At 43.0% G+C, this 27,311-nt stretch overlaps 2 protein-coding genes across 4 annotated transcripts in view; one reads left to right on the top strand and one right to left on the bottom strand.

The window, feature by feature from the left end:
* rab3gap2 (RAB3 GTPase activating protein subunit 2 (non-catalytic)) overlaps positions 1 to 16,328 on the top strand; it is a 17,119-nt gene extending 791 nt beyond the window's left edge. Inside the window, exons 2-35 of one of the 2 annotated variants that reach the window (XM_035167637.1) lie at positions 227 to 315; positions 1,186 to 1,303; positions 1,999 to 2,080; positions 2,393 to 2,440; positions 2,560 to 2,635; positions 2,727 to 2,828; positions 3,570 to 3,669; positions 4,092 to 4,190; positions 4,580 to 4,728; positions 4,815 to 4,894; positions 5,443 to 5,535; positions 5,654 to 5,793; positions 6,073 to 6,268; positions 6,406 to 6,549; positions 6,677 to 6,759; positions 6,852 to 6,916; positions 7,016 to 7,106; positions 7,318 to 7,439; positions 8,105 to 8,315; positions 8,504 to 8,601; positions 9,114 to 9,222; positions 9,358 to 9,518; positions 9,660 to 9,834; positions 10,351 to 10,530; positions 10,733 to 10,839; positions 11,274 to 11,340; positions 11,549 to 11,619; positions 11,724 to 11,759; positions 11,892 to 11,966; positions 13,110 to 13,325; positions 13,879 to 13,968; positions 14,549 to 14,773; positions 14,849 to 15,013; positions 15,636 to 16,328. In XM_035167637.1, the coding sequence (XP_035023528.1) occupies positions 227 to 315; positions 1,186 to 1,303; positions 1,999 to 2,080; positions 2,393 to 2,440; positions 2,560 to 2,635; positions 2,727 to 2,828; positions 3,570 to 3,669; positions 4,092 to 4,190; positions 4,580 to 4,728; positions 4,815 to 4,894; positions 5,443 to 5,535; positions 5,654 to 5,793; positions 6,073 to 6,268; positions 6,406 to 6,549; positions 6,677 to 6,759; positions 6,852 to 6,916; positions 7,016 to 7,106; positions 7,318 to 7,439; positions 8,105 to 8,315; positions 8,504 to 8,601; positions 9,114 to 9,222; positions 9,358 to 9,518; positions 9,660 to 9,834; positions 10,351 to 10,530; positions 10,733 to 10,839; positions 11,274 to 11,340; positions 11,549 to 11,619; positions 11,724 to 11,759; positions 11,892 to 11,966; positions 13,110 to 13,325; positions 13,879 to 13,968; positions 14,549 to 14,773; positions 14,849 to 15,013; positions 15,636 to 15,788 (4,016 nt within the window). In that variant the 3' untranslated portion in view covers positions 15,789 to 16,328. Of the gene's footprint in view, positions 1 to 226; positions 316 to 1,185; positions 1,304 to 1,998; positions 2,081 to 2,392; positions 2,441 to 2,559; positions 2,636 to 2,726; positions 2,829 to 3,569; positions 3,670 to 4,091; positions 4,191 to 4,579; positions 4,729 to 4,814; positions 4,895 to 5,442; positions 5,536 to 5,653; positions 5,794 to 6,072; positions 6,269 to 6,405; positions 6,550 to 6,676; positions 6,760 to 6,851; positions 6,917 to 7,015; positions 7,107 to 7,317; positions 7,440 to 8,104; positions 8,316 to 8,503; positions 8,602 to 9,113; positions 9,223 to 9,357; positions 9,519 to 9,659; positions 9,835 to 10,350; positions 10,531 to 10,732; positions 10,840 to 11,273; positions 11,341 to 11,548; positions 11,620 to 11,723; positions 11,760 to 11,891; positions 12,021 to 13,109; positions 13,326 to 13,878; positions 13,969 to 14,548; positions 14,774 to 14,848; positions 15,014 to 15,635 lie in introns of both variants that reach the window. The other variant, XM_035167636.2, reaches the window with a different exon arrangement.
* On the bottom strand, positions 16,177 to 27,311 carry iars2 (isoleucyl-tRNA synthetase 2, mitochondrial). 2 transcript variants are annotated; one of them, XM_035167638.2, is made up of 24 exons: positions 26,904 to 27,311; positions 26,389 to 26,511; positions 26,119 to 26,272; positions 25,888 to 26,036; positions 25,630 to 25,679; positions 25,200 to 25,306; positions 25,012 to 25,099; positions 24,514 to 24,629; positions 24,234 to 24,403; positions 23,820 to 23,910; positions 23,514 to 23,665; positions 23,215 to 23,375; positions 22,742 to 22,844; positions 22,023 to 22,116; positions 20,920 to 21,000; positions 20,096 to 20,204; positions 19,377 to 19,479; positions 19,179 to 19,295; positions 18,947 to 19,078; positions 18,756 to 18,862; positions 18,064 to 18,209; positions 17,751 to 17,941; positions 17,446 to 17,590; positions 16,177 to 17,123 (listed from the first exon to the last, which is right to left on the bottom strand). In XM_035167638.2, the coding sequence occupies exons 1-24, from the start codon at positions 27,168 to 27,170 to the stop codon at positions 16,978 to 16,980; spliced, it is 3,102 nt and encodes a 1,033-aa protein (XP_035023529.2). In that variant the 5' UTR covers positions 27,171 to 27,311; the 3' UTR covers positions 16,177 to 16,977. The 2 variants fall into 2 exon arrangements, with proteins under 2 accessions (XP_035023529.2, XP_035023530.1); XM_035167639.2 differs by lacking the exon at positions 20,920 to 21,000.

The following is a 27,311-nucleotide window of genomic DNA, read 5'->3' as shown; positions in this document are numbered from 1 at the left end:
TGTGGGGACTTGACTGATTAACATTAACATATTCAATAGTAAGATCCTGCAAGGTGGGAAAGAGCCGAGGGAAACATCTGCCTTTAATGACAATAATGTCTTTATGTATATAGCAAGTCTTGCAACAAAGTTACAAAGTACTTCACAAATACTCCAGCAGCATGACCTCACAAACTAAACACATTTTTAATTGGATTTCCCTTTTTGTTCCCTTTTTCCTCAACAGATAATCAGATGTCTTGGGAAACGTCTGACTGGGAGTCGTCATGGGACAATGGTGACAACCAAGAGGAGGAAACCACCTCCACCACAAAGGTCTGCCTTTAGCTGTATTTCATTCTAAATTCTTATTTTACCTCTTAAAGGGGACATAGCATGCAAATTCCACTTTGTTAGTGCTTCTACAGGTTAATGTGGGTATCTGGCATGTCTACCAACCCAAAAACTCTGGGAAAAAAACACTCGCGCGTTTTGTTATGGTTCCTCTAAGTCAGAAACGTCATGCTTGAGCGACTCGATTGTGCTTCCTGGGTTTTGTGTCGTAACAAGGAACTGGAAGTCTCCTACATGTCCACAACCCGCCCATGGTCTTGCCCCCCTGCTTGTGTGCTTGTAGTGGATGGGCAGAGGGGGACATTTAATTATGTGATTGGGAAAATTAAAACTCCAGGACAACAGAAGGGGAATACAAAGTATGGGATGCATATTTGATAATTTATATCATATAAAATATGTAATTTATATCGTTTAAAATCAGGGGAGAGGGGGAGGGGAGGCGGCTCATTAGCATTTAAAGGAACAGGCACTCAAAACAGGTCACTCGGTGGAGGGCTGTTTTATACAGGGTAAAAAGGGTGCTGTTTTATATGATCCTTGTGGTATTTTGACCAAAGTATGTTACAGACATTTCATTAAGACCCCAAGGAACCATATCAACTTGTGGTAAAATGGGCATGCTATGTCCCCTTTAAGAATATTCAGCTGCAGGTGTCGTTTGGTTTTTGAGAGTTGTAATTGTCACATACTTACTGTGTGTTTTGTAAGCGCATTTTCTGGTTAACTTAATTTGTTAGAACCACTACAACTAATGGATTGATACTGTTCCATGGGGGGGGTTGTTGTTAACATTGTTTGCAGAGTTTAAGGAAAAAACACTTTCCACTGACTCTCTTCTTTGCTCCGCAGGTGGAGGAGGAGACCAAGGGGCAGACTGCACCCTGGCTGCAGGACTGTGTAGTCGCCCTGTCGCCCTGCTCTGATCTGCTAGTGGTCGCCCGTGAACACAAGGCAGTCTTTCTCTCAGGTCAGATATTCTAATACACACACACACACACACACACACACACACACACACACACACACACACACACACACACACACACACACACACACAACACACACACACACACACACACACACACACCTTTATATCTAAAACCCCTTTTCCATTGGTAAAAATACCCACTAACACACACTAACATATGGCTTTTGTCTGCAATGGGAATGGATACAATCAGCATTTACACCCGGGTCAAATGACTCCACAGTAGACACAGGGTTTTACTAGCTCCGGCTCCGATCGGCAGTGATGGAAACATGACACCCAGGTGAACATACTCATTTCTGTGTCTTCTTTATTTTGGTAGTCTAGACACTGCACCTTTTCAGGCGTGATGATGTGCATCGAACCTCCGGATGTCAGCCTGTAAAATGCCATGAATGTTTGTGTACTTACTGCTTTTTACATCTTGAGAACAACGTGCAAAAACTACTCAGTTTCCGGCTCATTCATGAAGTCAAACTTGACTGACCAGGGGGAAAAAAGCAGGAAGGAAGACCGCTCTATTGGCAATGGGAGAAGAGTCAATGAGCTTTTTTTCAACGGGTTTACCCACATTTTAAAAACCTGCATATATGTACTGCTATTTTCGGTGTAAAAGAGGTGTAAGTGCACTGTGGATTTATACATTGCTGTTAATGCTTATTGGTTTCTTGCAGCAAAGTGGCGCACAGATGACAGTGGCAGAGAGGAGATGACTCTGGGTGTTTCCTGGAGTGGGACCCTCAGTACTGAAGATGGGTGAGACTAAACTCTGTTAATATGAGAGGATGAAAGGATGAAAATGCTGAAAAGAGCATATCTAAGGACGAGTTAAATCGGTAGATGGCTCTACATGGGAAGAGAAAACTAAATAATCTTTACAGCGAGGAAAGAAAAGAAATTTTAGGAGGACATGAGAAAACGGTCAGATTGAATTGCATTGAATACGTGTTATGACCATGTGGAAACAAATGATACATGAGAATGTGTGCACCATCTTTCAAGAGATAGAGAAATGAGTGCTCATTCATGTAGATATAACACTTTACTTTGTGTGTCCTCTTTCTCCAGAGAGTGTGTGAGCAGCTGCATCTGTATCCCCCTGGCAAGTCAGAAGAGGTAAAACATACTTATGTTAGTGATAGAGAAGGTTTCTGTGGAAGTGCAAATGCTTACATGCACATATACTTGTGATTACAATTCATTTTAACAGTGAATGTTTGTTTATGCTTTTCTAGGAGCTCCACAGGGCGGCCTGACTGGACATGTGTTGTCGTGGGTTTCACCTCTGGCCAAGTCCGCTTCTACACAGAGGTACCTCAACAATCAAAAGTACATTCTCAGCCAGTGAAATAAGTGTCTTATGGAACGGTTCAGTGCAGTAAAACTGATTGTGTCTCATCAGAACGGGGTTCTGCTCCTGGCCCAGCTTCTGCACGAGGACCCCGTCCTGAGACTCAAGTGTCGCACATATGAGATCCCTCGTCATCCTGGAGTAACTGAGCAGGTATAAATGTACACACTGGACACTGCTTTCAGAACTGTGTAAAAGGTTATGTTTAAATTTAGGGGGGTTATTCGCTGTTTTAGGGAGAGTTGGATGACACGCTCAATTCTCAAACCTGCACAGCAAAGTTACTGCCATCTGCCAGTTAGCTTAGCTTAGATAGTGTGGCCTGTAGATTGTGTTGTTGCGACACTTCTACACTTTTTTTTATACATGGCTCGAATTACAGGGGAACTAAGGAGAGAAAACGACATGAAGACTGAATGACTACTTGTGGGAGCTCTGAAACATTGTCTACTTTTGTAACGAGTTACAGACTGGGATTTTCTGCACAAGGAGATTCCTGAAATATATAATAATCATAAACAAATATGTCAATGTGTCTTTTTCAGTCATTAAAATACCAGTATCGATCATGTGCCTTAACTAATTAACACTTGGCTTTATCTATTACTGCTGTGGCACTGCACTTAATTCACATGCTTTAAAGTTACAACACCTCTTGAACTGTTGAAGTTGCCACGGCCGCAGTATTTGTGCGTTGTGTGTATGTCACGCAGACAAACGGGCAGACAGATGCCCATTTGCTTTTTGTGGTTAGACTGGAGATTCCTTCTTCAATTATGTGTGATAAACAATTCTACATTTTGATTTTATTTACTGGATATTTCAGGAGCTATCACTTACATCCCACCATATTCTTAAGCCAATGTGTGTTTATTGATTTTTATCCCACCACAGCATGAGGAGTTGAGCATCCTCTACCCCGTCGCTCTGGTCACCATCGATGGCTTCAGCCTCTTTCAGTCTCTGCGTGCCTGCAGGAACCAGGTGGCGAGAGGTAATGTGTGTGTGTGGGTTCATGGAACTGGGTTTTTATGTTTCCACTATGGGATCAGAGTTACAGTTATCCACTTTCAAATGTTACAATATTGTTGCATTGTGTTCACATTAAATGTGTTTTCACTTGCTGGCGGGTGGATAGTGTTTGCCACAAGGCATTCAGGTACTAAGGAGAGTACCTTCACTTCTAACACCATCACACACACGTGTACACCTTTAGTCAGCTTCTAGAGGCTTTTTATCCAAGCTGTGTTACAATTCTATGACACTAGTGCTGCAGTTTTATATTGAGCTAAACGCAACTCATGCCTGCTAGCTCCAAGAAACTAGTCTGTAATGAATACGGAAAAAAACATGTCAATTCTCTTTTATTTTGAAGTTGTTGCTTTGTGGGTCATCACCTGCTCCTTGTTCCTCCAGCTGCTGCAGCAGGTAGTGATGTCATCCAGCCTCCTCCCCTGGCCTATAAGAAGTGGGGTCTGAAGGACATGGACACCATTGTGGACCACAGTAGTGTGGGTAAGAGATTTGTGAAATGCTAACTGATTTTTGTTCACAATATTGGTTGATTGCCGTATGAGAGAAAGACTGGTGGTCATGGCTTATTCCCTCACAGAGTTTCAGTGATGTGAGGGGATTCTGAGTTGGTATTGCAGCATTTTTTCACTGTTGATATTAACTTTTCACAGTATTTTCACAATGAAATCTTGCTGGAGAAGAAGCAAACAAAGGTTTTTCATTGTATAGCATTATAATGAAGTAAAAAGTAAAAATTTACTGTATAGTTGTCATATGCTGGGAAGATTCTGATACTTGAAATAATCGAGTGTATTGTTTTGTTTGTATTGTACCATTTTCCCACTGCTCTGTTCAACCTGTCTCTGTCTGTCTCTTCTTCCTTCTCTTAGGCATCATGCCGCTGTGTGTGTTTGACCAGATGAAGAATGCATCTATCCTGGGGGGATTTACTGCTTCAGTCAAGGGCAACCCACCTGCCATGAGCCAGTATGTCACTGTGGGAGGAGGACCATACACAGGCTTTTATTATTCTGTCGAGGTGTGTATGTGCCACACTCGCGCTGTAATAACATTACATACAAACACCCTTACTTTTAATAAATTTGGCTTTTATCTGTTTCACAGGGAAGCTCCCAGCCTCTTCTCTCTCATGTGGCCATGGCTGTGGCCAGTAAACTCACCTCAGCCCTTTTCAGTGCTGCCAGGTACGTCTATATCTGTCTTTATAAGCGCGCTAACACTTTTCTTCTTTCGTCCTCAAGTCATTTAGACGTATAAAATAATAAAGCCATTTTCAAAAACAATTTCAGGAAAATGTCTGGACTTTGTTGCTTGTCTAAAAGAAGCTTAAAAGTCAAAGAAACAAAGCTAAGTGAGTGATTAATGATGCCAGTGGAGCGAGACAACAATTTTACAACCATTGTCTCCTGTGTGCACTTGATTCCTGTCTGACACACTTAGGGACAGAATCCTGGAATGTGGAGTTTTCAATGGCTCTAACAGCAAAAAGAAGCCCAATAGATATTCTTAATCAAAGCTTATTCTCCTCAGTGTCAGTGTAGCCCATAAAAGGAGGATGTTTGATTTCATCCTCCCTTAAATCTCCTTTCACCTGCTTTCCAATATATCTTTTCCCTCTCCCACCTCTCACATTTACTACTTCTCCCTTAATCTTTTTTTTTTTTTTACTTGTACTCATCATCTTACTTGTCTCCTCTTCCTCTCTCTATCATCCTCCCTGTCTTCCTCTCAGTGGGTGGCTGGGCTGGAAAAAGAACAAGAATGAAGACGATGCTCCTCAGAAACAGAAGCCCAAGGTGGAGCCAGCAACGCCTTTAACAATCAGGTACCAATCATGTTACATGTATTACACAAATGCCGCGATCATCTGTTGTGTCCTATTGATGCTGGTAATACAAAGCTTGCTGATTTAATTCCCTTGACCTGCCCTCTCTCTCTTCCAGATTTGGTCTCCCAGACTCTCGTCGCCACGGAGAGTCTATCTGTCTGTCCCCATGCAACACGCTGGCTGGGGTGACGGACGACTTTGGTCGAGTCTCACTGCTGGACCTGGCCAGGGGCATCGCCATCCGCATGTGGAAAGGTGATGCGAAACAATCAAAGACTAAGATATAATATTAATAATATTAAGGTTTTGAAAAGGCATTTTTGTAAAGAGCTGATTAGGTTAAGAAGTTTGAGCTTTTCTAGTGAAACATATTTCTGCCCATGAACATGTCATTAGCCTTAAATGCTTTCTATCAAACATTCATAGCATCTGTTCCTTCTTTAAAATATTCCACTCCATGCATTTATCTGAATCATAGTTTAACGTGTCCCTTTCATGCAAAGATAACCATTCATTAATTCAACTTAACTGCAGGTTACCGAGATGCCCAGCTGGGATGGCTGCAGGTTCCAGAGGAGCGCAGTGATCGGGAGTTCTCCCCCCCTACCTCCCTTCCAAGACGGCATGCTATGTTCCTCGTGATCTACGCCCCCCGCAGGGGAATCCTGGAGGTGTGGGGGATGCAGCAGGGGCCTCGGGTTGGAGCGTTTACTGTGGGTAAACACTGCAGGTATGAACAATGCACTTTCCAAACAGATCTGTTAACTTTTTCCTACATCTATCTCTTAGTGTCAGTATCACACACATATAATATAATGTAAAATACATTGTGTCTGTGTGTGTACGTTTGTGTACATGTACCTTCAGGCTGCTGTATGCTGGCTACCGTCTGATGGGTGTGAACAGTGTGACCAGTCAGGGCTGGCAGCTCCACACACAGCAGGTCTGTCTGCTGGATCCCGTCACAGGAGCTCTGAGGACTGTGAACATCCCCTTTCACCTGGCACTTAGGTTTGTACACAGACTGACAAACAAACACATACTGTACATTAATATTACAGACGTTGTAGATCAACAGTTTTTTAAAGGAATAGTGCCAACAATCCACTTACACCCCATCTTTCTGTGTCCATTTCAGTGACAAGAAGAGTGAGCGAGCCAAAGATATGCACCTGCTTAAGAGACTGACGGCTTTACTAAAGAGCAGACACGTGGACCCTGGTAAGAGATATGAGAGTGAGAGCTGAATGGGGATAAAGACATCGTAACTAAAGAAAATGTTGTCTGTGTGTTTACTCACCTTTTCTTTATAGATGTTTTGGAGAGCGAAGGCAAAAGTGTGCTGCTGGATATTAAACATCCTGCGATTAAAAAGCAGGTACGCCTAAAGATCAGTACATATGCATTCACACACTAATGACTGTGCTTAGTGTTCAGCAAGTGAAATTTGAACTCCATCCTTTGTGTTTCCTTTCAGGCTCTAGAGTCTCTGCTGTCAAATAAGAATGCTCCTGTCTCCTGTCTCACAAACATCACAAGCACCTTATACGACACTCTGAAGAAACAAGGTAAGAGTCATTTCATTATGTTTGAGATTTATTCTATATAGATATATAGAGATTTAATATATAGAACTATAACTCGTAAACTGGTTGACAAATGATTTGCTCCGGTAAATGCTTGAAATGTTAGTTGAATTCAAAATGTTCTCTGGTTTTAGATAAAGTTATTACGTCATAACAAACTCTTTATTTCTGGTGATTTATTTCTGTATCACAGACACTGAGGACGTGGATCCACTGTTACTCCAGCTCTGCTCTTCACAGTTGAAACTGCTGCAGCTTTACAGTGACATCCAGCAGCTGCACTCTTTTGCAGACACAGAACCCTGCTCTGACAACGTGAACACACACACGCACACACTTGGTCAATGGTATTCACACAAATTGTATAGGGCTGATGATTGACAAGTTTGTTGACAGACTGGCCGCCAGGAGTGCTGGAGAGGTGCCACGCCCACAACATGAGGATAGCCATAGTATCACAAGCAGCCAAACTTTGAAGAGACATTGCTTAATAAGGCGTATTAAATATTGAGGTAATACATTTTTATCTGTCGGACTGTGTCCTGTTGAGCCACAAATCACTGCAGATGTAACCAGTGTTATCCTTGGATCTCAAGACTTTATCTCATGCAGTAGCGCACAATCAAAAATAAAATACCGTCCCATACCAACAGCCTACATTGCGTTCTAGTTCCTTATAAATTTGTGACTTAAATCTTACATAATTTCGTAATTTTGTTCTTGTGGATTTATAACTTTATAACTTCATGTTAATTTCTCATAAATTTGCGACTAATGTTTGCAATTCATAGTTTTTCTTCAGAATATTAACCCACTACCTGGGGTAGCTAGGCTTTTTTTCTTTAGCCACAATGTAATATACTAAATTATAGTAATACAACTAATACAATGTAAATTATGTCAGTATTTTTATTGGTGGTCACCTCATTCTATTTCCTCCCAATTCTTTTATTATCACATATATTTTTGTGATCCCACAGGATTCCCTAGAAGGCATGAATGAGGAACTGTCCCGTGTTGGTCCCACTCTGCAACGCTACGCCCAGTTCACCTCTAGACCCAGTGTGAGTTTTGCCCAGGACTCCCCTGACTCACCCCTCACTGCTCAAGCCTTTCTCTCCCAGATGGAGTGCAGCGAGGACGGGCAGTTGAAGGTGAACCGCGGGGCTGAAGCTGAATGGAATCAGCTAGGTATGACAACATAAGTATCCACATTCTATGCCTTGACTCTTACCCAGTTATCCTTATAGAAATACACACCAAGTAGAGAAACTGATCGAAATAATCTTTACTCTTCAGAAAAATCTGTGACTTTAGGGAAGGAGTGAGGACACCACATGAATTCAACCTGAGGGCTTTGCTCTTTTGTGTCTTTGCAGGAAACTTTCTGTTCTGGGGTTGTCTGTCTGGAAAAAGTCCAATACACAAAGTCTGTGACACACTGCAGCAGGCTGGCATCAGTCCACAGCAGCTACTGGTAAGATGGAGGAAAAGACTGACTGATAGAAAAATGTTTTATAAGTGAATGAAATCATTTTAGAACATTGGAAGTTGGTGAATATACTTTGCACGTTTGGAGGTCTTCTGAAATATCCAATTCCAATCTGCCATAAAAAAAGATGTTGGTAATTTATAGTGATAATCTGTAGATTCAGTTCAGTAGGCTCATCTCCCTCATCAATCAAATGTTATTATACACAATATTATAATAATCACATTAATAAAAAGGTTTAAAATGTAAATATACACTGGTGATATGTATCATTTCTTAAATTTGTATTGGATTGTGCATCTTCACATTGCCTTCTATTTGTCAGGTTGTGCACGTTGTGAATAGTTGAAGGTATCACCCTGAATAAAACAATATAACAATGTGAACAGCTCCAATCCAGAACATGCATCATCATTTTTTTCATTCTAAATTAATGTATTTTTCATGTGTTTTTTTCTTTATTTCATTTGTACCTATCCTGTTTCTCTTCCTGTCAGGCTTTGCTGCTGAGTGTGTGGTTGCTGAGGGAGAAGGAGGTGCTACAGAAAACAGAGGAAACAGTTAGAAACCTTCACACACTACTCATCGCCCTCAGCAACATAAAAGGTTGGGACTGTTTTCTTATCCTGTGTGCGGGACACTCTAAGTCTCAGCTTGGTTTAGGTTACAATTCATTACAACCAATGAAAGGCAATAAAAAGGGATAAGGAGAGAGTTTCTAATTGTTCTTCTTTTCCTTAGGTGCAGTTGAGGAGTCGTGGGACCCCCAGTCCGTCTCCCCCTGGTGGCAGCAAGTCCGCACCACGTGTATCCAGTCCCACAATGCTGCCGCTGCTCTGCTGGCTGCCTTCGTTGCTCACCGCGCTGCCAAGGCTAGCATCACCAACCACGCTGACACCAAGGTACAACACACACACACACACACACAGAGCTCCCTCTGCAGGCAAAAATAGGAAAACTCCCCCTTTAAAATGATCCTGCACTACAACAACAACCAGTCAAACATTTTCAACCATTAACACCATTGTGTATGTGCGTGTCAGTTGCATTCAGAGTGGGAGGCGGTGTCCCTGGAGCTGGAGCAGTGGGTGGTGTGTGTTCGGCAGCTGGAGGACGTGCTCGTGCTGCAGACGCTGCTGTTGGTGCCCCCTCCTCAGGGAGCGGCGGCGGGTGCTGCATCACAGTGTTCCATCAAAACGCTGTTGGAGGGAGGCACTGGTAGGATGTAAACAAGAAATATTTCATGTTGTCGCCAAGAAGCATTAAGCTACCATGCCTGCCCACGGTGCATCGCTGGCCCCTCCACCCACTTTATGCACCTGATGCAATCTGGCAAAATTAGTAAATATAAAGAAAACCTCACACAAAAAACACAGCAACCTCTCACAAAAATGAATTGTAAACCCTAACCCCCTAACCCTAACCCTAACCCTAACATTCTTTTAATGAAATGGAAATATCACTATTTCAAATATTGCTCATTGTTATGTTTTTTTAAGATCAGAGGTCAAATGTGTCTGCCCAACAATAATTTCCTGGATGTGGGGCTGGCTCTTTTTTTTTTCTTTCCTGCCCTCTTTATAATCTCATTATTTCTTTCTAAATTAGCTGAAATTCCTAAATTTCCCTTTTGTTCCTTCACTATTTTGTCTTTTTTCCGTTTACTATTCATATTCCAGTTGTGGCTACAAGACAGATTCTCATATATTTCCTCTTTTTTTTTTCAATGCAAAGGTGGCATAGCCGACAGTGTCTCCAAGTGGGTGTTCAGGCAAAACTTGGCTCCTCAGCGGCTGAAGGAAATTCTCCAGAAGAGAGTAGACAAAGACGCGGATGACCAACTGGAGCAGAAGGAAAGAGAAGAAGGAAACGAGAAGAAGGAGCAGAGCCAAGAGGACACAGACAGGACAGCAGGTCAGGAATAGGAAACATCTGGCAGCTGCAATGAAGTCTTTACAATAACTGGTCAAAGTGTCTCCCCCTGACATATAGAAATTTAGATATTAATGACACATTTGCTCTCACGTTAACCAGCATTAACTGTGCTTTAACTGTTACTTATTTATATCCTGAAGTTAAATCCAAGTCTAACACTGTCCACTCTTTTTTTTTCCAGAGCTGTTGGTGGCGGTGTGGGAGCGGTTCCCACACTCGCTCTCCCCTGACCTGCTCTTCGCCCACTGCTGCTGGGAATATGTCGTTCAGTGGAACAAAGACCCAGAGGTACACAAACAAACAAACAGATAAATAATGTACAGTATATAATCAGACATAATTTGGTCGCGTCTCAATTTTCAAAGGCAATTTTCCGTTAGTCTAAAAACCTTTGCACATCCACAGCGATGTGATTAAATCGCACGAAAGAGTGAATAATTCAGAGGCAAATTTTGATGCACATCACTATTCACATGAAGTGTGACGTGATTAAGCAAATGAATTATAAGGATCGAAAAAATGGGAAAAGAAATATGGAAACAACATCAGGTGATGATGATCTTGTGATCCTTTTGGCAAAAAGAAGAAATACCTACCCACATACCGAGTATTGATAAAGAGAAAAACTTGATGAGTTTAACTACTCGGTCTGTCGCACAGTGTGCAAAGGCCTTTAGGAACAAGGATGACAAAGAACCTCTCACAACTGCTTCTCTTCCTAGGAGGGTCAATGCTTGTGCTCGGCTGTGGAACATTTGAAGTTGATCTCCAGTCCACACATCCAACTAGGTTAGCAGTTCAATGGCTTTTTGTTACCTGTTTGTCAACGCTTCTATTCAAGGTTATAATCAGTGTTTGAGTTTTTTTATCTATAACTGTGAAGGAATTGGTGACATTTTCTTCAGGTTTGCCTCTATAAGCTCTATATTACAAGTATTCTTGCTGATGCTCTTAAAGTGATAGGCTGCCATTGGACTTACCTGTATCATCCCCACAGGTATTTCTACAATGATGTGGAGTACTTTCATTGTCAAACGATTCTCGGCAGCGGCCTACCTCATGGAGAAGGTAAATCATGCATGTACAGTACTGCAGTGAGCCTGTTTATCTGTGGGGGGATGTCATTGAGTCTGTGAGGTACAATATAAAATGTTTGTACTTGTTTTTTTCAGGTGGGGAAAGCACCCAAAGATCGTTTATGTCGAAGGGTAAGTTTGTGTTTCAGTACGGATTCTGAAATATGATAGTATTGATAAGTTTGATAAGTGACAGATTTACGTATTCGTTGATGACGTAATTTCAGATTATGATTCATGAATGACGCGTGTGTCTCTGTGCAGGATGTGGGGATGGGAGATAAAGCCGTGACGTCTTTCCTGGGCTGCTGTGTCCAGCTGCTGCAGATCCTCATGGAGGTGACTGGAGAATTGGTTAAATATCACTCCCCTTTGACTTTTATAAATTACTATGTAAGTAAAAAGAAATCCGAGAAAAGCATGAAGAATGAGCGGCGCCTCGCATAAGCCAGCTCAAAGCATGGTCAGTGAAACGTGGTCAAAACCATCTATCTTTTTTGTGCTTCATTTTAACGTGAAGTGGAAAAAGATCAGAGGTGTTTTTGAGAATGCATTATGAAGTGTGTTGGCTTTATTGACTTGTGGTGAAAGAAAGTGAGATTTATACATTTTAAATGAATCAGTTTTTAATGTAAAGCATATACATGGTACATATTGCCTGGGCCAGCCTGGGAGTGTGTGCAGCGTGTGACGGCTGCGTCGCTGATCTGCTGCGTCTCGCATGCGTCTGTTGTTCACACAGGAAGTGTTGTATTTGTGACATATTCGACAGACATAGACATTGTGGTAAAAGGTCATTTTTTTGCCGTGATCCGCATGTGGAGGAAAGAAGTGAGATCAATGTCATCAATGTCATTGCTACTGTTGCTACTAACTTACACTGCTGCTAATTAAAACAACACTGTTACTGCTACTTCTTAAGATATTAGTACTATCATTACCACTAATAAACTATTCCTATACTTAGCATGTTTTTAATTTGTTTGGCAGCTAGCTTTCTTAAAGATCCCCTCCAGGCATCTTTTTTATCTCCTTCTCCCTCAGTGAAAATAATCCAGAATCTCTAGATAATAGACAAGATGTGTCAGGGTTGACTGGAAAATCCAGTCATTCATTCTCGGTTAATGCAACCTGGAGGTTTTCTCATCCTTTCTGGATACTGAACTCAAACTTGGCTTTCAAACTAGTTGTGATGTCACAAACTTTTCTCATGTGTTAGCATGTTAAACTGAGATTTACGTTGAGCACAGAGAAAGCAGATGAATATGAAAACTGCCTTATAGTTTCAAACTGCACATATCTCACTGCTCTGCACAACCATCCAGCTGAAGTGGCGAAAAGCAAAACCCATTTTTGACTGGAGGAGAATTATTTAAATTTGTGCATCTGCTCTATCAAGTATCTTAACTAAAAGCTGAACTGACAAAGCTTGCAACCACCTGTGATCTTCAAGTCTATCTTCTCACTTTGTCATTCATGCAGGCGGACTCGGCGGTGGAGGAGGAGTCCGTTCCCGAGCTGTCGGTGGAGGAGTCGTGGTGCGGAGCGGAGGGCCCCGCCTCCATAGCCGAGCTGGCCCTGGAGCAGAAAGGCGTCCACTACCCCCTGGTCCAACACCACTGCCTGTTAGCCTCCCTGCTTCACGCTGCCCTGACCTTCAATCTGAAAGTCAAACCACTCAATTTGTTTGACAGCAAGGTGAGGAGACAGCACCAGCACACACACAACTGACCTCTTCTCTGTGACCTCAGTCAAAAAAACTGCCTGAGCCTGAAGGGTGAATTATATTATACTTTTTTTCTTCTTTGTCCTTCTGTCTAGATATTGTTGATTTTGTCTACACTTTGAATTATTACTGAAACTAGAATGCATTCAGTGGTGGGTATACCTCCACCAACGTACCACTGTCAATCAGCACCTGTTTCACACACTCATCGGTATCAGTCCCCTAAATACGCAAGATTTTTTTCATCCCGATCCATGAATTATTGATATTAATAAATAATTCCCTGGTGAAATTCCAGGCTCAGCCCCAAACTTTAGTGGGTTCTTTCTTGGCTCATGTCCCATCGTTCAACCAAGTTTCATTACAAAAATCTGTGACCTCCTCTGCAGATGTAATTAACATGTCACTCATGACCTCATTATAGATATTAGTGTAGCTGTAATGTAATTTATGTGGAAATGCATTTTAAAAACTACCCACAGAAGACCTGCTTCATTTGTGCACCAATGTATTTATGTGTTCAAGGGTAAGAATGCCTTCTTCAGAGATCTGACGACAATCCAGCTGATGCCCAGTGGAGACATGGACCCAGGCCTGGTGTCACTACGACAGGAGGTGCGAGCGAAACTTAAACACATCACACGTCAGTTGCAAAGTTGATCCCTCCTCCCAAAGACATGATTCTGAGAAATATAATGTTCACCCTGAATAAATAATCATGCTCAAACTCACACAGTTCTGCAGGAGTGTGTGTGTGTTCCTGTACTTGCAGTATATCTTAGTGAGAACCATTTTAAGCAGAGACCCTACAGTGTGAGGACATTTTTGAAATATGAGGGCATTGTGGCTGGTCCTCACTTCTTCAAAGGACTGTTTGAGGGTTAAGACTTGTTTTTAGGGTTAGGTTAGAATTAGGTTTACGTTATGAGCTTTTACCCATGGAGTGAGGATATTTTAGTTGGTCCTCACTTTGTGACACACATTCAAACAGCTGTTAGAGGGTTTCGATTTGGTTTCAGGGTGAAGATTAGATTCAGGTAACGGGGGAAGAGGCTGGGGGAGGCTTTATGTTAAGTGATGATTGTCTTTACATTGATTTTTTTGGGGGACCATCCTGCATAATATACATTTAAGTGCAAAGGGTGAGAGGAAAACTACAAAATACATCTCATCCGTTTCCCTCTTTTTGTCTCAGTTCCTCCTGCGGGTGCTCACTGGCTGGGTGCAGGCAATAGATGATACTTCCAGCTCTGCCTCTGGCACTGGGTGCCCCCCTCTACCATCCAGTGGCCCTAAAGCTGACTGGTGGCCCTCGCTGTGTCTGGAGCTGGGCTCCCTGCTGCAGGTCAACCCCGACATCCTGCGGCGGCACCTCGTCTGTGAGCTCTATAACCAGGGTCTGGACCTCCGGGCAGAGGAGGTAAAATACAAATGTTCTGTATTTGCTGCAGACAGAAGCTACGATTAGACTGATAACTCCTGTTTGTTCGTCCAGGTGATGTTAGAAGTGGAGGATAAAGACGTGCTGGGCTCTCAGCTGTTGGTGCTGACTGGACAGAGACTGAGCTTCATGCTGCTGCACAGCCAGAGTCAGACGCAGGCTGCTATGGAGCTTCTGGCCCGCCTTCCCCCCACCCTCTGCACATGGCTCAAGGCTATGGTGAGACACCCAGCTCCATGACCTCTGATGTTTCATCCTGTTACTGTATCCACAGACCCAGCATTTGTCATTATGTTGACCCTTGTCTGAACTAGGATTACCTTGGTAGTCTGCGTTACAGGTGTTACATTGTGTACATGGTTAATAATCAGTTACTAGTTATCAATGCTCAATCTGACACTGCAGTTATAAAGTGAAAGTGTCAGCAACAGTCACATTTACGAGTATAAATGATGACCGTTCTTTGGCACCAAATCCTCATCGGTCAACTCTCCTCTCGTCATGTGTTAGGACTACAGTACATTACTCTGTGATGTGGCTCTGCTGCAGCACGGAGCAGATACTTTAAAACCAAAACATCAGCCTAAGTTTTGATAACTATTACTTTAAATTTTTTAACTAATGAATGTGAGCACTATCACGATACACAAAAGTGCACCAAATGCTCTGTAAAAATAGAACCAGACGAGTGGGCGATGTTGTGTAATTGGTATGTGTCTAAACACTGTACTGTCGACTACAGCAACCCTAGATATCAATTCAAAGCAGTTTTGCACTAATAGCTCTAACTGCCTGTTTAACTATGTATGAGTTATCATTCTTTATTTTGTTTGTACTGCAGGACCCCAGTGAGCTGCGCTGCCCCCTGGTCCCTTTGTCCCAGAGCAGTCGGCTGGTCGGTCGTCTCATTGAAATCCTGCCCGAGAACCACGCCCAGTACAGCCTGGCCCTGCACCTTCTGGAGGCCGTAGAGGCTCTGACCACTGAGGACTGACCCTATGGGGGGAGGAAGGGGGGAGACCGACTCCACCACCACAAATTTACAGATTGTGGTGAAGCTTACTCACGTGCAGTATTTAAGAGACTGTCGACACAGGGAAAGAAGAAATGCGTCCTCATGTTCTTTGGTCATTGTCACAGAGGTTTTGTCATGCAGCTCATGTTAATGTGCTTTTAAGTTTTTTAACCCAGAATTTTTGGGCATTTAACATAAATTAAATTGAGAACTTGTGTAATTGAAGTGTTATTAAGAATGTCTACATGTTTGTCACTTTTGCTTCATTTCACAACAATGCGACTTAAAAATCGGTGTCCTTTGGGTCATATCAGAGTTCTGTGTGACATTTCTCCTTCCTTCTTCCCTCTCACAGACAAGAGATGTATCATAAAGAAATATGGACCTTTATTTTTTATTTATAATATAGAGACAGTACTGTACTAGCTGTGCCTGTACACCGCCTTTTCTGTAGTCCTTACGTCCAGCTGCTCCCACTGGGCTAATCCAACGCAGAATAAAGAGGTTTCTAAAACTGCAGATGTTCGTTCCTCGCTGCTCATTTCATTCAACCCCAACACGTACCACACAAAACTCCATTTGTTAATTATCATACAAAGATATCATCCTTTCTGGACTATATATTCTGTGCTGCTGTCACATAGTGACACTCCGGTCAATTCCTTCTATACATTTACACATTGAAGAAAAAAAAACAGAGTGCGCAGAAAGGCATCCTCCAGACAGTGTTTTCAGTTCCACATCATATATACAGTAAATAACCCTTTACATGTTGTATCAGAGTGCTTCAAATCAAATGTGCAGTCGAGACCTTCATGCCACAGCCAGGTGACCAGGAAATCTTTGTTTTAAAGTTCCCACATGCTGTTCAAACAAAATAACGTGTCTGTCGATTAAAATAGTGACGCCTGAAGCACATAAGGAACAGCATGGTTAGTTATCTGATATTATCAAGCTCTGCCAGTATCGACCCTGTGCCAAGCTGCTCTCTCTCTCTCTTCAGAGTTCAAGCCTGACTGATTCGGAGTCAGGTTTCATGTCGATGGTGACAGTGGAGCGTGAACCCCGGTCTCTGTTCAGCCGTCGGGCAATGTAAACAAAATGCAGCGAAGCGAGACAGTGTTGTTGATGTTTGGAGGTCGTCGTCGTGGTGAGGACGTCTGGCAGGTCAGTGAGCCTGTGAGACGATGGCCTGGCAGCGTGGGCAAAGGCAGTCCGCCGAATCGGCTGTGTAGCGGCGGCACCGCGGGCAACGGGCAGCAGAGGTGGGCACCACAGCGATGCTATAGGGGCTGTCCTCGCGGATTACGCCACCTGACAGGACAGATACACACGTACTGAGCATGTTGGAATCACAGCATTCTCCCCATAGTGGTACAGACGTCAGACATTTAGATTTGTCAAAACAGGAGAAGCACAAGAGCCTGTATCACAAAGCAAGTTCTGCAAAGTTCGGTTGGTTCGCTGAGCCAAACACAAGTCATCCTGTAGAATAGCACTATTAGTCATCTTAATTTGAAAGAGGTCTTGTTTTGAACTCAGCTAACATCTCTCTCTCTCTCTGTACCGTCTCTCCAATCATGGCTGATTACAATTAGTGTCATTAGATAACCAGCTCGGCGTTGATGTTCCTCACCCTCCAGGTTGATGAGGAAGGTGCCGTGGCTCAGTAGTGCGTCTGGGGGCAGGTCGCGGGGCAGCTCACTGGTCAGGGTGACCTGCGCTGTCATCATCAGCTCGGCCAGCTGGGAGGAGGAGGAGGTCGGCTCCTCCTGGAGAGACTGGAAGTGAAGGAGGGTGAGATATTGTATTGTATTTATCGGATGTGTGGGCATACATATGTATTTTCACCGATCTAATTATTATTTAATTTTTTTCATTGATGCATTTATTGGTCCCAAATACTCTGGACCTTATCCCTACACACCAGAGTAAACTCACCTCCATGAGTTCAAACAGCAGACCAGGCTCGATGGCCACAGTGAGGTCGTACTGAGCTGCATTTTTGCCAGGAATGGACGACAGGAACGAGTCTCTGATGGCACACGCTCCCTCCACTACCTCCTCCAGTCCCGGCCGCCGCCACACTGAACTGCTTTTTATCCAGCCGCTCCGGAATAATGTCTCCCCTTCTGCAATGGTCAAAACAAACAGTTTCTTTCTGTCAGGAAGCAGATGCGACACATCCACATGGACGGTACAGTCATGCACAGACGTAGGAGTAACTGCACAACACAAAGCATCAGGCACATACTGTCATGTCCGGGTGCGTGTAGGTACACTTCTTCAGCTAGATGTGGCAGGATGGGGGATATGGATCTGGTAACTCCGTCCAGAACTTCCTCTAAAACAGTCTGACACGATCTTCTGCCCAGCGAGTTCCCTGGGTCGCAGTACAACCTAATTCAGAGATACAGTATGTCTGAGTATGGTGTTTTTTTCCTATCTTGATTCAAGAGCGTGGGCTTTCACTCGAAACCCTGTGCTCCCACACTAAAAAAAGCCTTGCTTGCTTTTGCACTCAGATATCATGCACTCCAGCTCCAGCTCTTCTCCTTGCTCTCCCGCTGCTTCTGTACAAGTCTGCGAGGGCGGGACAGTTTAATTTGTCATCACTACTCCTGGCATTCTATTGGCTGAGGAATCCATGCACAAAAAGGAGAAATCCCTCAGCAGACGTTTCACGCTTGAACAGAAGCAGCGTGAGGACAAGAGTTGAAGCTAGAGTGCAGGCAATCTGAGAGCACAATGAGTACAAGCAGAGCTATTTGAGTGCGTACACAGGGTTTTGTGTGAAAGCATTATAAGATTTGAACAGTCCCGCTCTCAAACTGAAAGACCACACTCGATAGGGAAAAAAACCCATGAGGTTAAAAGATGGTTTAACATTTTAAAGCTATTGGCAGAAAAAGCGTGTGTGGATGTTATGTTGTGGTCAGTTTTCACCTGTCTTTGATGATGCTGAAGTAAAAACTGGAGAGGTCTCTGGTGATGAACGCCTGGAGGACACGGATGACCCTGCCAGCGTCAAACTCACTGTAGGCGTCTGTAACCTGCGCACACAGACACACACACACCAGCAACCGTCAGTCACTGGGTCAAACTGTGGACACACAATAAAATGCTTCTATCCGCACCTTCATGCTGAATTCACGGAGCAGGTGCAGCATGTACTGGTCGATGAAGTGCATCTCTTTGGAGTCCACAGTCTGAGACAGCGGGTCGAAGCCGTGCAGGTTCCCAAGCAGGAACTTCAGAGTGTTTCTTAACTGGGAGAGAGATACAGAGGGACAGAGAGGGAATGAAGAAACAGAGAGAACCACTCGGGGAAAAGAACCCTACAACCTTCACTCCCTGTTGCTGTGGTACCTTGCTGATGCTCTCTCTGGCTGAGTTGAGGGCAGTGGGTCCGATCTGGACCTCAGAGAAGATGTTGGACTCCGCCACCCACCAACGCAACACATCTGCCCCGTAGGCCGGCAGGTCCTTAGGAAGACAAAAGAGAAACACAAGACTGGTCGAATCCATTTTGTTCAATGTTCTTCATCTCTCCCATCGTCATCTCACCTTCCCTCCATTAATGACCACATCAGGATCCACAAAGTTGCCCAGAGACTTGGACATCTTCTCTCCCTTCTCATTGACAGCAAAGCCATGGACCACCAGAGACCTGCACACACACAAACACATCAGCGTCGCATATCAGCAAAATGATTTCACTTACGACGAATGCGTTTTAAAAAAGGTATTTGGTGCATTGTTTGTTTCTTGCCACAACTGTCACTTTAACATCAGGGAACAGCTCATTAACAATGTGTTTGACTAGGTTATATTTTATATTAAGAAAAAGCATTTTCAGCTTTTTGCAAATAAACAAAGTTATAATAATATTGTTACTAAATTAATTTTAGTGACTGAACAGATGCACAGAAGACTTTTAGATGTCAATGAATGAAATTTCAAATGTAAGTGTGAAGTAGAATTAAATTAACGTTAGCTAATTAATACCTGCCAATACATAGGACCGTAATAACACCTAATATTTTAACATGTGTAAAAGTTCAGATAATTGAATTTAGAATTTTTAGGAGCTCATGGAGACCCTGTTATACTTTGTAGGCAGATCATTGTCCACCAGAGTTCAACTCAATACAGCAGATTCAGACTGCTTATTAAAGAGTAAACACTAAAATATCACATCGACATAAGTATTCAAAGCCTTTGCTATGACACCATCTCCACATGGATCACAGTACATATACACAGTCACAGGATGGGCCACTCACTTGTAAGGGGCCTTGTTGCTGACAGCTATACTGGTGAGCAGTGACGACTGAAACCAGCCTCCAATCTGGTCCTTTCCCTCCACGTACGCATCTGCCCTGGAGTCTGACTCTGGAGGAGGAAGCAGAGACATAAGAGATTAATAATTAGTTCTGCACTCGCTCTACACAAAACAGGTGAAGCAAATGGTTAGCATTTGGGAAGAGTGTCTAGAAAAAAAAGAGACGAGGCAATATTAGTGAGGAAATAACCAAAACAGCCTTTTTTTAAAACTCTGAATGGTTATAGGTTCCATACAGACAGCCATCTAACATAGAAGTGGTGCAGCCATGGCATCACGGGCTTTCAACCTCATCCACCGCCAAGCCCTTCACAGAGAAAACTAATAGCAAAGAAGAAGTGCAGAGTTTGGAACATCCCTAGAAACAGAAACAAACTCCTTCAATGTTCTCGCGAGCCAGTTGCTCTGTATAAAACCTGCATGCAAAGGAGAGACAGAGAGAGAGGAGGAGAGTGAACAGAGATTCATGCTGCATTCAGCACTTTTATAATTTCCCGTTCCCATGTCTGGTGTCCTCAGATATTCCTTAAATTACATTCAAATGCTTTTGGTTTTAATTTGATGAATTGCAGCAGGATGTCTGGTTTTAGTAACCGACCATGTAACTGACATCCTAACTAGCGCTGGTACATTAGAACAGTCTTCCAACAATAATCACAACATATCCAAGAGCATCTGAAAGCAAAAAGAGGGAGCAGAAGCAGAGTGAGAAACAGCGGGAGTGAAAGCCGCAGTCGGCCTCAGTAGGTGGATGGTTCAAACAACCTGTGACCAGAGGTTTGCGGAGCTGAGCGGGGAGCCAGCTGAGATGGGACTCAGGCTCCGCAGAGTCTCCCTCCAGCTCCTCTGGAAATGAAAACACAAGCAAAAATATGTCTGCTCTGCCAAATCTGCTGGTGTCATATTGTCTGATGTGTTCAAAACAAGGGGGATCATTTTCTACTGCTCGACAGATCTGCAACATCACGTCTATTTCACTGATCACTCATTGTTTGCAGTCGTATTAGTGTTGAAGAGAAAACACCAGCGCAGTGACCCTGCTGTGCTGAGACTGCACTTCCCTCTAATCCAGGTTTGTGGTCAGCAAACTACAGCTTCTGCTTACAATACACTTTGCACAGAACCTTAATTTAATGGTGGACTATGTAAAGTTGGATTAAGAAGCTTTCTCTACAATAACACTAATTAAAGGAGGCTTGATTCAAGGAGTTTTGAAAGCCTGGAGTCATTAAAGTGAGCAGAGACTTAACTGCTGCGTCATTTAGAACCTCCCTGGTGAGGGTCAGGGGAGAGAAAGTGCAGAGGAGCAGCATGATCACATCAATACACAATCAAAGTAGTCACTTCATTGCAGAATATGAAAATTGTATAACAACAGTTTTGAGTCACACTTTCTTTAGTACGATGGAGTGTTAGGGCCATATTGAAGGACAAAGAAATGTAGATATTTTGAGAATAAGGTTGTAATATAACAAGAATAAAGTAGTCATAATATTTTGGGATAAAAAATAAACAATTCTAGGAAATGTGCTGATGAACCAAAATATGAAATATTTGTTATTTGTGAAACTTGTACTAAAGTATAACTAAACATTTTAACACAGGCGATACACTGATCTTCCGATTTCCTCCTTCTAAAATGACACGTAGCCTAATATTATGAGTTTCGTCTTGTAATATTATGACTTTTTTTATTGAAATCTCAGATTTATTTTCTCTTCAAGTAGCCATGATACTCTGTCCTACTTTAGCGAATGGAATCAACCCTGATTAAATGGAGGAAAGTGCAACAAAAACACAAAGTAAAGAAAATCCGTTGTCCTGTGTGATCTGTGGAACAGGACAGACTGAAGAGATCCCACATGTACCTTCTAGTACAGCAGCCCATGATGCTCCGCTGTCAAACCAGATGTCCAACACGTCCTCTCCACGAACATAGTCACTCACTGGACCTGCTTTACTCTGAGACACAGACACACACAGACACACACACGTGAACTGTAGTTAGAAGCAACAGGATCCATTGTGACGTCCATCAGCATGGCCCCAACTAGCTAGCGTATTAGTGGCTAGGTTAACAGACACATTAGTTCACAGTCTAGCCCTCGGAACAGTCCCTAAATTATCACGGCAAAACAAACAAAGATTAGTGACGACACGTAGATGAAATGGACTGTGCTACTTCTGAGTGTCAGGGCGTTGTTACATGTTTTAAATGAACACCTTTAAGTTGGTTTTCCCCAGCTATTGGTGAAATGGGTTAATTAAGGGGTTTAAATAAATGAATTGTGTTCGGTTAAACTTGTAATGACTATTATTGCTCTTTATGCATACATACAGGGGTTTAAGTTTATTTTGACTGAAGTTCCTGATTATCACAAATGTCAATATCTTTAAATTCCACTAAATTAATGACCAATAGTTGAAGGGAAATAGTGTTCTGCTCTTGGCAGGTTGCAAAAGCCACTGGAATAGCATTCATCAGAAGACAGTGGGATTATACTTGGTCAGTGTCAGCAGATGGGTTACTGTCACTCATTCCAACCCACACCTCGCTCCTAACACACACACTAACACACATACTCACCTTCTTGAGGACTTCGGGAGGCAGTAAAGTCTCAATAGGAAGCTCCCACCAGCAGTCACTTCCTTTTTCTTCGAAAAGCTTTGCTATGTGGGAAACTGTGTTTCTGCAGAGGCCAGAAACAGGAATTAGGTTCAGTGTACAACGTGTGTGTGTGTGTGTGTGTGTGTGTGTGTGTGTGTGTGTGTGTGTGTGTGTGTGTGTGTGTGTGTGTGTGTGTGTGTGTGTGTGTGTGTGTGTGTGTGTGTGTGTGTGTGTGTGTGTAAACATGTTTGTTTTGAGGCTTGATCTTTTACGAAGCAAGGCCATTTTGGCCGGTCCTCACAGTGTGTGTGTGTGTGTTTGTTTGAGTGTAAAATAGATTTTATGTTTGTCTATAAAATATCTCTAAAAAGAGTGTGTTCATGTGTGTGTGTCCACCTGTTAGTCAGCATGTGTGTTGTGTGTTGTGTGTTGTGTGTTGTGTGTGGGCTCACTTGTTCATGAGTGGCTCTCCGGTCTCTTTGTGGTAGAAGACGGGGATCGGGACGCCCCAGCTTCGCTGTCTGGAGATGCACCAGTACGTCCGTCTGTCCAGCATGGCCAGCAGGCTGCTCTTCGCCGACTCAGGCAAAACACGCACCTTCTGCAGCGCCTCCTGGAAACACACATGCATGCAAGTAGATGTGTTTTCTTTGGAAACAAACAAAAAATGTTTGTGTGTTTTCCTTTTTTAATAAGGCAAACAGGATCTTAATAAAAACTAGTTTTACCATGATGTGGCTGAGCAGCTCACCTTAGCTTTGTCTTTGAGCGACGCTGTGTTGATGAACCACTGTTTACTGGGCCTGATGACCACAGGCTGCTTTGTCCTCCAGTCGTACGGGTAACTGTGGACACACTGCTCCTCTTTCACCAGAGCCCCGCACTCCTTCAGCATGGAAATCACTTCACACAGGGTAGGCAGGGGAATTACATAGAGCATGGACGAGAAGAAACAGACAGACGATATAAAAAAAAAAAATTAAAAAAAATAATACTTTAAGAGCTCACAGATCCACCTGCTCTCATGGAGAGTGTTATATCCTCTTTATGCTGTTACCTTTATCTGTGCCTTCAATCATCACCGACAGATTCTGTAGCTCAGGACCTGCTGCTTCAGTGAACTTGCCATCCTCATCCACCATACACTCCTGAGGGGGAAGCAAAACATACAGTCTTACAGGTGTAACTCTGTTTAACCAAGTCCTACCAAAATCTTCACAACATAAAATAAACATAGATAAGTTATTTGACATTGATTAAACCAAATTTAAGAGAATCTTACACTTTGAGAAGCAAGAAATGTTTTCTCAAAAAACTATTTATTGATTGACATCATTGATTTTAAATGGCTACTTAACCTAACATATCTGTCTCTAGTTCACAATAATGGTTTTAAAACAACAATAGTATAAATATTCCAAAGAGAAGATTTTCTTATTTCTGAAAGGTTGAGTTTTTAAAAACAACGCACCACAGACAGTTTAAACTGCGAAGCCACACTGTAGTCGTCCATGCCGTGAGCTGGTGCTGTGTGGACCAATCCTGTTCCCTTCGCCATGGTCACATGATTGGCTGGCAACAGCGGCACTTCCTTGTCAGGAATTGTGGGATGTTTGCAGATTCCACCTTCAAGTTGGGGGCCTTAGAGGAGAAAGTCACAGGACATGTGCGTGGTTATATTTGTAACTGAAAGAACACAATAAACGCACTTAAGACTTTTGTGTGTCTCTTTGTGTAAATGTTATTTCTACCTGTGAAGGTGCCGACACTCTCCAGCTCTGTGCCCAGAAGAGCTGCGACGCTGGCTGTACGTTCAGAGGCCAACAGGAGAAGCTGAGAGTTGTCCGCCCTCTTCACCACCGAGTACCTGCAGACACAAAACAAGAAGAGGCTGCTGACTTATGACATGATTTTTCTTAACTAGGAACGTTGTTGTTCTGCTTTGCAGCTGCTATTAATCCTCAACACAAATGCAGTGTAGTAACAACCGTAGAAGTGAGAGGAAATGTTGAAACATCCTTTTCGGACACGAAAACAACCCAGAGTGGATGGAAATGTGGCACATTTGTAAAAAAAACACACTATTTAGATAAATTATTAAATGTTAAAATCTATTTCTCAAATATGAATGTTTTGAAGTTTTCTTGGTCCTCTATGATAATACAATTGGGTTTTGGACTAAACATTTAAGAGCTGTGTGAGTGTGATGAGTGAGTGCATGAATACAATCTTTTGGTGCAGGTACTTACTGAGCATTGGGCATGTAGCAAACAGCCTGATTTGCAGGAAGGGTCCAAGGCTGAGTGGTCCACACCAACACAGAGACATTCTCCAGACCTGCCGAGGCCACACATGCAGACACACACAATGAAGAACATTCTTCCACAGGTGAGAAACACAAATTTCAGAATTACCAATGTGAATGTGTTTCTATTACCTTCTTCTGCCATTTTAGGTGGTAGTGTGATCAGGGGAAATGTGGCATAAATGGCTCGGCTCACATGTTCAGGGTTGTATTCCAACTCTGCTTCTGCTAGGGCCGTCCTAAAGAGGCACAGAGACAGCAGTCAAGATAACAAGCAAAATCTTATATGTACAATCTGGTTCACACTACATAAACTAGGTATACATTGTATATCGTATTGCTTTATTTTATATTTAAAATATTTTTCAATATCTATTCACATATTTATTAGTTTATTCATTATATTTATTTTATTATTATCTCCTTTGGTGCTGTAGCATAGCAAACTTACCCAATGTAGGTAAATTAGGACTAAAGGATCATCTTATTATCTCATCATACAAGAAGTTATCAAGTATTGTAAAAGGAAAATTAAAATGTATTCAACATATCAACTCATTACCTTGATGAAGGAGACCAGAAGATTGGCTTGTAGTCCTGGTAGATGAATCCCTGCAGATAAACATAGTAGGAAAAAAATATTGATCCAGGCAGAGAAATCCAATCCAATGATGATCATCTTCTACAGCCACTGACAGTTGGAGGTAAATTTCAATTATTTACTCACTATAGTAAGTAAATGAATAATACGGTCACTAATTTTGTTAGGTCACTAATTTTTGTGAGCATAAACTCTGATGAATAGCATATGATTGGTCACCTTAGTGTGCATTTCCTGGAAGACTTTCAGCTGAGCAGCCTCATAGGCCCCATCATAAGTGTAGTAACACTGGTCCCAGTCAGCCATCACCCCCCAGCGCTGGAAAGCAGCCCTCTGACGAGCTATGGCTCCATCTGCAAACTCCCGTGCTAGCGGAGATAGAAACAGAATCTTTGAGCTACTGCAAATCTAATATTGCTCATGTTCTGGGGACTATCGGCCCTTTCTTACCTTTCTGTCTGATTTGTAGTGGTGTGAGGCCGCTGGTCCCCAGCTCCCCCAGAGCCTTCAGCTCGATGGGCAGCCCATGGCAGTCCCAGCCAGGGATGTAGTGGACCTGTCGGCCCCTCAGCATCTCAAAGCGATTACGGATGTCCTTTAGGATCTGTATCAAACAAGTTAACAATTACTTTGGCTGCTTGAGCCAATTGTAATTGTTTGTTGTACCATAACAGGAGGAAATAAATAAAATACAAAAAGTAAACACTACAAATAAAAGACCTTATTGAGTGCGTGTCCAACATGAGGGTCTCCATTGGCATACGGGGGTCCATCATGAAGGCAGAACTCCTTCTTGACCTTCCTCTCTCTCTGCCAGGAGTACAAATCTGCAAATCCACACTCCTGCAATACACACAGAGAGAGAGAGAGAGTGTCATGTATAATGTGACAAAGCAACATGATATGTTATCAATAAAGTTAGGGTTTGTGTTGTGAAAAGTAAAGTAAACACACACATCACAGAGACATAGAGGCTCTGATAAGTGAGTGACAGGCAATATTTACATTCTGCATGATCCAGACTTATGTCTGTTTCTCTTCAAAGTAAGGAGGAAGTTGAAAATCATAACCTTTTGTCAAATGCGAATTAAGCCGTATTAAAGACTGAGCCCATAATAAATGTAGGAGATGTTAGTTTATGAGCTACAGTGTCTGTCCAGCTGCCAACAGGCACTTTATAATAAACGTGTCCGTTTTTGAGCGGAGGTTCGTCAGCCTCTGCCTGGAAGTCGTACCTGCTGGATCTGCAGCTCCCGGTCCAGCAGCTTCTGTCCGGTCAGTTTCATTGGGAACTCGGTCCGGGGGAGGAGCACCGTGTCCCGGTACAGTCCCGGAGCAGAGCCGTTCTCTGACGGCTGAGCGCTGCCTTCTCCGGAGCTGACACCATGACAGCGGCTGGAGCTGAAGGGGAGAGCCGGGTGGAGGAGGCCGACTGCCCGCTGTGACCTCCGTGTCCACCTCGCCAGCGCATGGCTCACTGCCGAAACCCGGCACAGCAGCATGGAGAGGCGAAGAAGCTCTGCGGCCGCGGAACTGGGGCAAAAGCACTAAAACAGTGAGAAATGTGAGGCTGCTTCCTTGTTGTGACCGGAGTGGGCTCACCTGGCGCTGAGTTCCGCTCTCCTCACTGCTGTGTTTCTTCC

This window comes from Hippoglossus stenolepis, chromosome 10 (genome assembly GCF_022539355.2).
Source record: "Hippoglossus stenolepis isolate QCI-W04-F060 chromosome 10, HSTE1.2, whole genome shotgun sequence".
In the NCBI taxonomy this organism is placed as follows: domain Eukaryota; kingdom Metazoa; phylum Chordata; class Actinopteri; order Pleuronectiformes; family Pleuronectidae; genus Hippoglossus; species Hippoglossus stenolepis.
The sequence above is the reverse complement of the archived record's forward strand: the minus strand, read 5'-3'. Positions and strand labels throughout refer to the sequence as shown.

Bases quoted from the DNA above. Each gene is read 5' to 3' on its own strand.
- iars2 (XM_035167638.2), bottom strand. From the start codon at position 27,170: ATGCTGCTGTGCCGGGTTTCGGCAGTGAGCCATGCGCTGGCGAGGTGG. The intron at 18,863-18,946 runs GTGCGGATAGAA...CTGTGTGCGCAG, and splicing joins TCCGTGAATTCAGCATGAAG to GTTACAGACGCCTACAGTGA. The intron at 17,124-17,445 runs GTGAGGAACATC...CTGTCCTGTCAG, and splicing joins CTTCCTCATCAACCTGGAGG to GTGGCGTAATCCGCGAGGAC.